Here is a 12,336-nt window from a genome sequence, read left to right as displayed (position 1 = left end):
TAGATAATGACCCAATTGGAAAACCAGTTGATTTAAAATATTATAGGAGTGCAATAGGTAGCCTACTATACTTAACTGCAAGCCGACCTGATATTTTATTTGCAGTTAGTATGTGTGCTAGATACCAAACTTGTGCTAAGGAATCCCATCTGACACAAGTCAAAAGAATTTTTAGATACCTTAAGGGAACAACAAATGTAGGAATTTGGTATCCTAGGATAAATAATTTTGAACTAATAGGGTATTCTGACTCAGATTATGCTGGATGTAAATTAGACCACAAAAGTACAAGTGGTGGATGCCAATTATTAGGTTCATCACTTGTCAGCTGGTTTAGTAGAAAGCAACATTGTGTTGCTCTATCTACAACTGAGTCAGAATACATAGCTATAGGCGAATGCGTTACACAATTATTATGGATGATGCATACTCTAAAAGATTTCAACTTAAATATCACAAATGTAAAAGTATTAATTGACAATATAAGTTCAATTAACTTAGCCAAGAATCCTGTGCATCATTCAAGAACCAAACATATTGAAATTAGGCACCACTTTATCAGGGATCATGTTACTAAAGGTGATATTGAACTCAAATACATTGAGTCCAAATCAAATTTAGCTGACATTTTCACAAAACCACTTCCTGAAAGTGAGTTTAGCAACTTACGTCGAAAATTAGGGATGTGCTCAATAGACTAGGAATTTTAAATTTCAAAATTGTTTTCAAAAATAATTCTTTCAAATTATAAGTTAAAATTGTGTGTTTTCAAAACTTTCCATTTTTAGATTTTCAAAAACAGTTTTGGCCTTAGACTAGTTTTGAATCCTTAGAAAGCATGTACCCATAGGACTAGTTTTTGAGCATCTCACCAACACCTTAGGTTTACCTTGCTTGTGTTTGACAAACATAGAAAGGGGTGAGATGCATAGACCAACTGTCTGGACTTAAGATGCTTATTTCGGTGCATCAGCATAAGTCTGGACGTTAAATACAACTTAGATATTAATCAGATTAAGGTCTTCAGTCAAGTCAAAGACTGACTGCTTATAATCAACTTAATTTGACTAACCAAGTGAAAGCTACTATCTTCTGATAATTAGTTAGTACCTAATTGGTTAGACAACTGTTTAAATTTAAGTATCAAGTTTAGGGGGAGAAATTAATTAAAATTTTGTGTGTTTGAAAAATGACTTTGTACAGCTATTTTAAAACTGACTTATTTTTAAAACACCAGCTAAACTAAGTGTTTGAAAAACTTGGAAGTTGAATCTCACCTAATTATTAAACCCGATTTAAAAAGTTGAATAGTTAAACTTATTCAGTTTTGTAACATATGCTTGAAAATTAAACTTTTCAAATTTAGCTTTTATCAAATTAGCCTTAAAAATTTATTTTGGCAAATTTAATCTTACTTGTTTAATTTTTGCTTTGTTTTGAAAAATTGAAGTCATAAAAATTTTACCTTTTTGAGAAGTAAATATTACTTAAACTTGAAAAGAAAATTTGAAAGTCCTGATTTAAAATTTTTTACACGCTTGAAAAGTTAAACTTAATTAAACTTAATTTTATACTTTTCAAAATTTAACTTGTCTCCCCCAAGTCAACTTGATTTTTTCCTTGGATTTAAAAATTGTACTTTGAACCAAACTCAGATTTTTTTTCAAGATTAACTGTATTTATTTTTTTAAAAGTAACTCTACATTATGATTGTTTACCCTTGCTTATTTTTTTTTATGAATGCCAAAGGGGGAGGGTTAGGTGGTTAAGTTAGCTAAACCAAAATTGAAATACAAACTAACTTAAAAACCCTTTAAATGCTTGTTTTTTTCTTGCATATGTGTTCACTAACTTAACCAGGTTGTTATTCTATCAAAAAGGGGGAGATTGTTGGTGCGGTTAGCACTAACGATTTAACCCAAGTTTTGATGAATGACAAATCAGGTTAAGTTAGTCTGTTGTTGTCTAACACTCTGATCGAGTGTGCAGGAGAAGTCCAGACACGTCGACGGGCTGACCGGATGTCTGGCACGAAGCCCAGCTAGGTCGACGGGCTGACCAGATAGCTGGCACGAAGTCCAAGCGGGTCGACGGGCTGACCGGACGCTTAGGCACGAAGTCCAGACGGGTCGACGGGCTGACCGGACGTCTGGCAGGTAAGTGAGGTAAGTCACTGGAGGGGAGTGACTGCGAGGACGCGTTCCCGGGAAGGGAACATTAGGCGTCGATCCGGCTTAGATCCATTTCGGATGTCTAAGTCGAGATCGTGACTAGATTCCGGTCTCGGAAAGACGGAATCTAAGTCATACTATTTGTACTAATTCATACTATTATAAAATGTGCTAACAATCTATTTTGCAGGATATATATTGCCTCGGACTAACTTTGTTTTGCAGGAAAAAGGAGTTTTCTGGAACAAGGTGGTCCGGGTGCCCGGAAGGCAAATCATATCCAGCCAAGTCGTCGCCACGTGGAGCATCTCGGTTTGAGCAGTTATGTCACATTCCAGGCGCCCGGAAGGAATCCAGGCGCCCGGAGCAACATATAAAAGAAGCCCCAGGCAGGAGCTTCAGAATCATCTTTTATCTAAGAACTCCGCTACTGCTGGTCCTGCTGCTCTACGTTCTTGCGACGCCAACAAGCTCCGACAAAGTGCTCCTTCGAGTTTTAGTTAATTTTCTTGTCGGTATTTTTTCACTAGCATTTCCTGTACTTATTTTGTAACTATATTTGAATTGATAGTGATTGCCCAACGAAAGTGGTCAAGGACCACGGGCCTTCGAGTAGGAGTCGTCACAGGCTCAGAACGAAATAAAAACAACTGTGTTTATTTACTTTTCCGCTGCGTATTTTAACTCAACTTTTCGAATCGATATTCACCCCCCTCTATCGAACGATCACGGTCCTACAATCCCGAGGAGCCCTCCATGGAGTTTGGAGGTGCCTCGGGTGAGTTAATCGACAGCTCCGCAGCAAGACGCGAGGGTGCCCTCCATGGAGCTTGGACGCGCCCTGGATGCTAGATGGAGGGCGCCCTCCATGGAGCTTGGAGGCACCCTTAGGCGGATAAGCAGCGAGTGTTGTGGAGCTTATCAACGCAGTTGACTCGGCGGGTTGGAGGCGCCCTCAACAGGTTATTTAAGCCTGGTTCGAGCAGCAACTTAAACAACACTTGAAATCGCGATCCTTCTTCCGTGTGCTAGTCAAAGAACGATCCGACAAAGCTGTAACTCGACTCCGATGACCAGAAGCTTCAAGTTTACTGATTTTAGTCATTGGTATATTTTACTGCATTTAATTAACTGTACTTAAGGTTGTAATATTTCAAATTGATAGTGATTGCCCAAAGTAAAAACTCAATGAGTGTGAGCCTTGGAGTAGGAGTCGCCACCGACTCTGAACCAAGTAAAACTCTTGGTGTTCGTGTATTGTTTTGTTTTTCCACTGCGTGTTTTACTCTAAACGAACGTGAAAACCACGAGCGCTATTCACCCCCCCCTTCCAGTCCTCCACCCCCCTCTAGCACTTTCGATCCTACACGCTCTTGGTACAACACTCAACGTCAGTTCTTAGGAGTTCTTGAAGTTTAGTGTTGTTGCATTTTCATCTACCAAGAGGCAGATTCGAACAACAAAAAGAGAGCAAGTTAAGATTTCATTGTTATAATCTCTTTGTAAGGTTTCATTGTATTTATTCTTATTCTTCTTAGTGTTTTCTGTGTTGTGAGTTTGTATGACGATTCTCTGTCTCCGGATTGTTTCTGAGAAGGAATGTTTTCATAGTGTAGATGTGTGCACTGTGATTAGTCACCTTAAAAGAATAGATACCAAGTAAATCCTCGTGTTAGTATTAAAGAGTTATTCTCTTTAAGTATTCCGCTACAACTCATCTTTGTCGAAACAAGAGAAGTTATTCATCTCCCTCTAGCTCTCCTTAGTCCTAACAATTTTTATAATGTGTAGCAACTACTTGTTAATTTTTATACGTTATAGAAATTAATTAGTAGTTTCTATACATTAACAAACTATTTAATAGTTTCTATAACCGTGCTAAGTTAGGGATATTTTTGAAATAAGATTCTAAGTGGCCATTTATTTTTTTAAAAAAACAGAAAGCTAATATATATTTTTTTTTATAATTTGGTTCGCCCATTTTAATTTTGCTAAAAAAAAATATTAGTTCTTTTCTTAAGTAGGAAAAGAAGCATTTTGCCTTAACCTACAAAATTCAGATTTCAGTTTGTTCAAATTATAGTAAGCTCAAGAATTGAGCCTCTATATATCTAACTATCTTACTATTTTACTAAAAATCTTCCCTCTTTACTAACTAACTTTGGTGAAGCCTAAAATGCATTTACGTTAATGTCCTTTTTTTTATTTACACTAAAAATAATTTCAAAGTTTATTAGTAATTCCATAAGCGAAACAATCAATGATCTAGAGTTCGAGACTCAGCTACAGCGTATTATTATGAATTTTTCTCATCATTAATTTTCTCTGGTTATTTTATATAAAAAAATATAGTTTTCTTTAGTCTATATCTTAGAATTGATGATCAAAAAAGCTTTTATAAATATTTTAGGCCGACGATGTTAAAAAAATATACTTTTCTTAATTGTTTTTACTAAGACAAGTATAATATTAAATTAAAATAATTTTTTGAATAGGGAAACCTGTTACAGTAGTTTGTTACTGGGATTCTCTAACGTCACTATTGTTGGATCTGACGAATCTTACCCAAATAATTTATATATTATTATATTACACACACAACGCGTGTACGATCACACTAGTATATATATATATATATATATATAACCGCTTAAGTTTCAAAATTTTAAAAACATGTACCATTTTTTCATTATACACTTCTCTTCTTTCTAGTTCAAATTTTATTTTATCCATTAAAAATTAACTATTTTTAATTTACTTTATTGAATTCGGATCTTAAGGCATAGATGCATAAGTTTGCTATATTGATTTTAATTTAAAAGTGTTTAGATATTTCTAGTTTCATCAGCTAATTTTTATTCTCGAGAATTTTAAATTATTTTAAATCAAAATTAATATACTTTTACAAGATTCGTTAAAGTATTTATGTCATCAAATCTAAATTTAGTGTAAATTAAGAACACTAAATTTTAAAAATGATAAAAACTTGATAAAATTTATCATACTTTTATAAGTTATAGAACAATGATATTATTAATTAACACCATTAATGGATTCTTAATTTGAAAAATATTAAATTTTTGAATTTTCAAAATAGTATAAGCCTATTTTTTAGTCTTGGATAAATTGATTAATGAATCTACCTCTCTAATATATTTATATCTCTTGAATGTATCTATCTTCAAATTTAAATTTGAGTGTAAATTGACCGGAGTAAATTTTTGAATGAATGGAGTTTTAAAATTTCAGCATGTGAAATAGATAATACTAAATCTTGCACACGCCGTCAAGTATCACTGGCTCCGTATCGTGGGCTCATTTTTCCTAATGGCCCAATTGGGCCTGTGGCCGACAATCCAAGAACTGAGGCCCACAACAAGCTTCGGTAGTCTATAAATTTCCCGCCCTTTATTTGGTTTGATACCGCCGGAGGAACCGCCCGCTTCGCTCGCTCTCCCGCTCACTCGACTGTCGCTCTCTTTTGGGGGTTTAGGATTAGGGTTCCGGCGTTTCCCCCAAATTCATTCGGGGGAGCCATGGCCGATGAGGATTACTTCACCTCCATCCCCGAGGTATATCTCAGCCCCGCCGACGTTCGCCTGATCATCGACTCCTTCCCCATCAACCAGCTCCGTGGCCTCATCGCCACTGCCTTCTGCCGCGGCGACCAAGACATCGTCTCTAATGTCCGCGCCATCGCCGACCGCGACCTGACGATGCGGACGATCTACATTACCAGCCTATCGACGGAGACCGCCACCGACGACCTCTTCTACCTGTTCTCCCCCTACGGCGAGGTCGAGCACGCACATGTCGACTTCGACGGCGACACTGGTAATACAATGTGCACCGGATTCGTCACCTTCCAACACGCCGACGGCGCCGTTCTCGCCCTCAAGGAGCCTTCCAAGAAGATCCATGGACGGATGACTTTCGCTCGTCGTTTCTTCGATGGCAGAGGCCTCACCTCCTCTTGCTCGATCCGCATGGTGTTTGTGGGTAATGTTCCCCCCGACATGCGATGGGATCGTCTCCTCGCCCATTTCTCCTCTTTTGGTGAGATCGAAGAGGGCCCCTTAGGGATGGATCCGCAGACGGGAAAGTTCATGGGGTTCGCCATCTTTATCTTCAAGAACGTGGATGGGGCGCGGAACTCGCTCTTGGAACCTATCAAGAACATCGATGGCCATGTTCTGCGGTGCACTTCAGTCTATAGTAGCGGCTGGAAACCAGGTGCTCCCTTGGGTGGCGTCCCTCAACCGGACCACCGCCTTGCCGGTCGTATTGGATCACCTGCTGCTGCCGGACCGACCCACCTTCCCAACCTGAGCTTTTCATTTCCACAGCCGCTTGGTGGTGTTGTAGCTTACGAACAAGGTATTGGTCCTGGCTTAGATGGGCTCGTAGGTTATCCATTGATCTCTCATCTCAGAGGGGCTCCTTACACTGTGATGTATTACCCTCCAGCCGATTCCAATCCTGGACAGAGGGTTCCTGGTGGAGAGACGGATCAGAACATGCCATCAAACACCTAAGGTAAAGTGTTTCCACTTTCTTCTACACCATTATTCTGAATTCAATTCCTTTGATTCTTAGTATCTATATCATTGCCCTGTTCTATGCCTAGAAGATTGCTTGACACTGTAGTAAAAGATACTTCCCTGCATAGAACTTATTGATACTGCATAGAACTTATTGATACTGCTCATCATCCCTTTTTTTTTTTTTTTGCAATGATCTTTGATGTGCATTGGGTAGAAAAGAAAGGTGGAATTTAGATCCTTACTGTGCATTGGGTAGAAAAGAAGAATCTTGTTGCCTAATGACACAGTTAATGACAACCAAGATCGAGCCAACTCAATGGCCATATCAAAGTTGTGCCACATGATGACCCAAAAACAATAAGGTTGGAAATGCTGATTATTAATAAATCTTTTTCATCAAACTCATCTTCCATTTTCCTTTAGGGGTCATGGGTGTTGTAAATTATCCTATTGCTCATTCCATTATATTCCATAATCAACTTTTAAAATTATTTTTCACATTAATTAGTGTGTTTTTTTAATCTCTTATTGCTTCAGGAACTTTCAACTGTTGAGAGATTGTTGCTGTGGCATCAACAACACTGCTTCAATTCTGAAGTAATCCCTATGCTCTTTGTTCGTTTGTTCTCCGTGTGTATTTTCTAACTACAGTAAGATTCATGTTTTGTAACTATGATTCTCTGTGATTCATAGCTCGTACATAGTAAAACTTGGAAATTTGTGTTGAAATCTGATATTGTTTCTGCCAATGTATCTGGAAATATTATAAATGGCGAAGCAAGCAAACAGGTTGTCTAGAAAGAATTCAAAGCTTCGAAATCAGTGTTTAATCGGATAGAAATCTTTAGCAAGCAAACACGGAAACGTGGAGAATCATAGTTTTGCTGTTCTTCCGATTCTGCAGGTGGTTGAATCGTCTTGGTCAGGAAGAAGAGATGTATCCGTCGCCGTTGTCGAGAACCGTCCAGTTTAATTCGGGACAGACTCGTGAAATGGAAGGCATGATGTGGCGGCCGAGCAGGCCGCCGGCGATGACCTTGTACGCTGCCTCCGTCAGGTGTAACCCGTCCCACGATATCTGCCTCGACGGATCGCTGCACACGCTGCTCCCTTCTTCCCCGCACCCCGCTGTCGAATTCAGGTTGTAGTCGCCGCCGCCGGATCCGCAGCACGCCGCAAGCGGTGACTCCCCGAATCCTGCGCTCGGTTAATACATGCATCACCCGTTGAATTTTGTCCTTGGAAATAATTGGACGGTTTCTGCGATCTCACCGTGGTCCTGAGGAGAAGCGTAGATCTCCATGGCCGCCTGGTAGTAGTCGGCATAACTGATGATCACATCCGGGTGCCGGCGGCGGCGCCGCCTCAGCTCCTCCTCCAGCAGGCGGTTGTGGTACTCGGCGAAGGCGTTCAACCACTTTATGCATCCCGTTCGGGGATCGTAACTATCTCGCTTCTCGTTCTGGAACCGGCTCAGGTACGCGGCAGAGCAGCCGATCGGGAAGTTCCCCGGCACGACCATCGTCCTCACGCCCATCCCGATCAATTCCTATCCATAAAAATTGAATGGAATCTTTTAGAATAATTTCTTAATTGACGGCGGCGAAGCATTAAGCTCACGTCGACGGCGGAGGTGATGGCGCGCACGACATCGGGGACCATGGCCGTGATCTCAGTGAGGCTTCTTCCTGCAGAGAAGGGGTGATTGTAGTCATTCCCCCCGATCTCCCCCACCAAGAACAGGGCGTCGCTCATGAAAGCGGCGCAACCTGAGGCAGAGGAGCAAAGAGAAGGCAGGAGGTGCCTGAACCACTCGAGCTGCGCGCTCAGGGAATAGTTGGTCCACTTAATCTCCATCCCCATCGACTCGAAGTAGTGGACGTCGAGCGCGGTGGCGCCGGCGACGGCGAAGTTGACGCCGCCGCCCCCTGCTCCACCAGCTAGGTACGGCCTCACGAACGGTAGCCCCATCGCTTGCGCTGCAGTATATATATGAATTTAATTCGGCTAGAAAGGGAGGTAATTAATCAGTTGGAGGATGGTTTGTACCGATGAAGTCGATCATGAGTCGACCGTCGGAGAAGCGGCCGGTGGGGCTGTGGAAGAAGGTTTCTCCATAGGGAAGGCGGCCAACGCGGGTGCCGTTGCTTCCGGTGGAGAGGAGGAGGTTGCCGGTGTCGGCGAGGGAATCGCCGAAACTGAAAATGGAGGTGTAGCAGCCGCTGGCGAGCTGAGCGTGGAGGTAGGCAAGCGCGAAGAGGCGGAGGGAGAGGGAGACCGCCATGAAATGGCTGTCGGTATCAATCGTAGTCCACACCAAATAAACAAAACTGGATTTATGCAACCGAAGCTCAGTTCTTGTGAAATAGGGTTCAACAACGCACACCTTTATTTAATGAGAACTGCTTTTCCCACCCGTAACAACTTCCCCTCTCGTTCCCACATTTTTTTTTTTACCTTTATACCCTTCTACTTATTCTCTCATCCACGTTGTGTGTGTGTGTGTTTGTGTTTTTTATTGGTTTTGTTTTTTTAATTAGTTTTTTTTTATTTTCTATTAATCTTTTTATCAGTTTTATTCTTTTTGAATAATTTTTTATTATATATTTGTAATCTTTTATTATTTTAGAGTAGGTAATTTAAGAATAGAGAAGGTTCTGACATGTGTCAAGAGTTGGAGAGAATAAATTAAAGAGATAGGTGTTTTGACATGCATCAAGAATTAGAGGGTGGATAATTTAAATAGAGTGAGAGATTTTAATAGTTAGAGTGTATACTAAAAATATGGTTAAATGTCTACATTTATGTGCTAAGTGTAGTTGTTCAATTAATTTATATTGTAGATAATATGGTGTGTGGTGTCACACACAGAATATCATGTTATCAATTCTTTATAAATTATAAACAATTGCTCACGACTAAGATGGAAAGGACTAAACCATTGGAATAGTCGTAGTGTAGTTTGATATTAGTTTATCTTAACTATAAAATTACACTAGTACACTCTGAGTGTATTGAGCAGGATCATTTAAGGTAGTTTCTTTTTATACTGACTGCATAAAAGAACAAAACCTTTGTTATTATGGAAGTGTGTGCTCTTAATCCTGATATAATAATAAACACAGATATTTAGTATTTATTTTTTTAATTTATCAAATGGTTCGATTTAGCTCGATAAATCAATAGGGTCGATAAGTTGGGAAATAATATTACTTATAGTGTGTGTTGTTGATTATAAAAGGAAACTGTGTCCTAGGAATCTAGGTTGATGATGCCCCCAAGAAGAAACTTAGTCCGACATGACAATAAGGTTGAGTGGTACTACTCTTGGAGCTAGATATTAATTAAGTGAGTTGTCAGTAACTCATTTAATTAGTGAACATTCTATATGTTAAACACAGGGAGACTAACACACTTATGATAAGAAAGAGTCATATAGTAATATGAGATTGGTGCGGTAGTTCAATAATAACTCTTTAGTGGTATGAGTTATTATTGATATACTCGAGTTGGGTGTTCGGGGCGAACATGGGAAGCTCAAGTTCATCGGGAGACCAAAATCAATTCCTCCTCACGGTCCTTGTCGTAGCCTCTTATTTATAAAGTCTTATACTCATCCATACCCACCTTCTTACCCACCTTAAGGTGGCCGGCCAAGCCTGGCTTGGAGCCTAAGCTAGGGGCGACCAAACCAAGGTGAGTTGGTGGTCGACCCTAGCTTGAACCCAAGCTTAGGTGGTCGGCCACAATAAATTAAAAGGATTTTATTTTTTAAAATCTTTTCTTATGTGGAAGCCATGGTTTTAAAAGAGAGTTTAAAATTTAAATGTTTCCTTTTATAATTTTCTACAAAAGATTAAGAGAAAGGTTTGATATCTTTCGTTATTTGTAGTTAAAAGGAAGATTTTATTTTTTGATAAAACTTTTTTTTTTTTTAACAATCCTCATGATTTTAAAAGAGAGTTTTAAAATTAAATCTTTCCTTTTATAGCTTTCTACAAAAGATTAAGAGAAAGAATTCATATCTTTCCTTATTTGTAGTTAAAAAAAAAGATTTTAATTTTAGAAAAAACTTTTCTTTTTGTAAATCATCCACACGTTTTAATAAAGAGATTTTAATTTATAAAAGTTTCCTTGTATGACCAACCATGAAGAGAATTTCTAAAAGAGAAATTTTTATTTTAAAATTTTTGAAAATAAATTAAGAAGTTTTAATTTTGTGTTTAAAACTTTCCTTGTTGGGAAGAGTTGTAGGGGTCTCCCACATTAATAAATAAAAGGAATTTTAATTAAATTTTCCTTTTCGATGGTAAGGAAATTAAGGAAGTTTTAATTAAAACTTTCCTTATTTGCCAAGACCAAGGAATATAAAAGAGAGGGTAGAGGTGTCTCACCATAGAACAATACATCTTCTATTGTCCCTCTCTTCCTTGGTGTGGTCGACCCTCATCCTCTCCTTTTCTTCTTCTTTGGTTGGCGGTATCAACTCTCTAGGAGACTCTTGGTGGCCGGATTTTACTTGGAGAAGAAGTAGAGAAATGAGGCTTTGTTTCTTTGCATCCCTTGGAGCTTGGTTGGTGGTCGAAGTTCTTCATCTCTTGAAAATTCTTGGTGGCCGGATCTTGTAGGAGAAGAAGGAAGCTTGAGTGGATTCTCATCTCGGTAGATCGTTGCCCACACGACGTCCGAGATAAGAAGAGGAATATGGCAGAAGATCGTGAGGTATATAAGCTACAAAAGGTATAACTAGTTATTAGTTTCCGCATCATAACTAGTTCATCCTTTTGTTTAGATCTTGAAATATCAAACACAAGAGGCTAGTGATTCTAGGTTTCGGATTTGTGATTCGAATTTGTGTTTCTTTTGTTTTTCGATCTTGTGATTCGATTGTCCGAGATAAGAAGAGGAATACGGCAGAAGATCGTGAGGTATATAAGCTACAAAAGGTATAACTAGTTATTAGTTTCCGCATCATAACTAGTTCATCCTTTTGTTTAGATCTTGAAATACCAAACACAAGAGGCTAGTGATTCTAGGTTTCGGATTTGTGATTCGAATTTGTGTTTCTTTTGTTTTTCGATCTTGTGATTCGATTGTTCTTAATGGTTAAATTTAGGATTACTATAAGGAGATTAAATATTGAATTTCTTTGAAAGGCTTTGTCGAGGCAGTGGTGGATGATCTCATATCCAAGAATGCCCAGTGTCTCGCCATGTTTGACCTGGGAGCCGATCTCTGAAATAAATATTTAATCGAATTTGTAACATGAGTGGATTTGGATCAATAATGTTAAACATCATTTGTGATCTAAGTCTAAACCTCTAAGAACAGATAAGTTAAATTTGGAATCAATAATATTAAGTTCTGTTTGCGATTCCAAGTTTAATTTCTAAAGAACACAATAGGTTGTTAGGAAAGGTTCAGGACTTATACAAAAATTTTGTACAGGGGAACTGGTACGATATTCCGAATAGCAACCAACACTAACATGTGTCAAGGGTTGGAAGGAAGGTAATTTAAATGGAGGAGAGGTTCTGACATGTGTCAAGGGTTGGAAGTGGAATAATTTAAAGGAAGAGGAGTGTTTTGACATGTGTCAAGGGTTGGAGGATAGATAATTT

At 38.9% G+C, this 12,336-nt stretch overlaps 2 protein-coding genes across 2 annotated transcripts; one reads left to right on the top strand and one right to left on the bottom strand.

The window, feature by feature from the left end:
* Positions 1-5,616: 5,616 nt before the first annotated feature.
* LOC122001791 (UBP1-associated protein 2C-like) lies at positions 5,617-7,369 on the top strand. Its single transcript, XM_042556719.1, has 2 exons — positions 5,617-6,707; positions 7,253-7,369. The coding sequence occupies exon 1, from the start codon at positions 5,708-5,710 to the stop codon at positions 6,704-6,706; it is 999 nt and encodes a 332-aa protein (XP_042412653.1). The 5' UTR covers positions 5,617-5,707; the 3' UTR covers position 6,707; positions 7,253-7,369.
* Positions 7,370-7,425: 56 nt separating this feature from the next.
* On the bottom strand, positions 7,426-9,088 carry LOC122001790 (GDSL esterase/lipase At1g28650-like). Its single transcript, XM_042556717.1, has 4 exons — positions 8,765-9,088; positions 8,336-8,694; positions 7,988-8,264; positions 7,426-7,912 (listed from the first exon to the last, which is right to left on the bottom strand). The coding sequence occupies exons 1-4, from the start codon at positions 8,997-8,999 to the stop codon at positions 7,638-7,640; spliced, it is 1,146 nt and encodes a 381-aa protein (XP_042412651.1). The 5' UTR covers positions 9,000-9,088; the 3' UTR covers positions 7,426-7,637.
* Between the last annotated feature and the right edge of the window lie 3,248 nt (positions 9,089-12,336).

This window comes from Zingiber officinale, chromosome 7A, assembly GCF_018446385.1.
Source record: "Zingiber officinale cultivar Zhangliang chromosome 7A, Zo_v1.1, whole genome shotgun sequence".
In the NCBI taxonomy this organism is placed as follows: Eukaryota; Viridiplantae; Streptophyta; class Magnoliopsida; order Zingiberales; family Zingiberaceae; genus Zingiber; species Zingiber officinale.
Note: the sequence above shows the minus strand (reverse complement) of the source record. Positions and strands in the feature narration are given on the sequence as shown.

Excerpts from the sequence above, each read along its gene's own strand:
- LOC122001790 (XM_042556717.1), bottom strand. The coding sequence starts at position 8,999 with ATGGCGGTCTCCCTCTCCCTCCGCCTCTTCGCGCTTGCCTACCTCCAC. Across the intron at positions 8,695-8,764 it reads ACTCATGATCGACTTCATCG|CGCAAGCGATGGGGCTACCG; the intron begins GTACAAACCATC and ends TATATACTGCAG. Across the intron at positions 7,913-7,987 it reads CGCTTCTCCTCAGGACCACG|GATTCGGGGAGTCACCGCTT; the intron begins GTGAGATCGCAG and ends AACCGAGCGCAG.
- LOC122001791 (XM_042556719.1), top strand. The coding sequence starts at position 5,708 with ATGGCCGATGAGGATTACTTCACCTCCATCCCCGAGGTATATCTCAGC.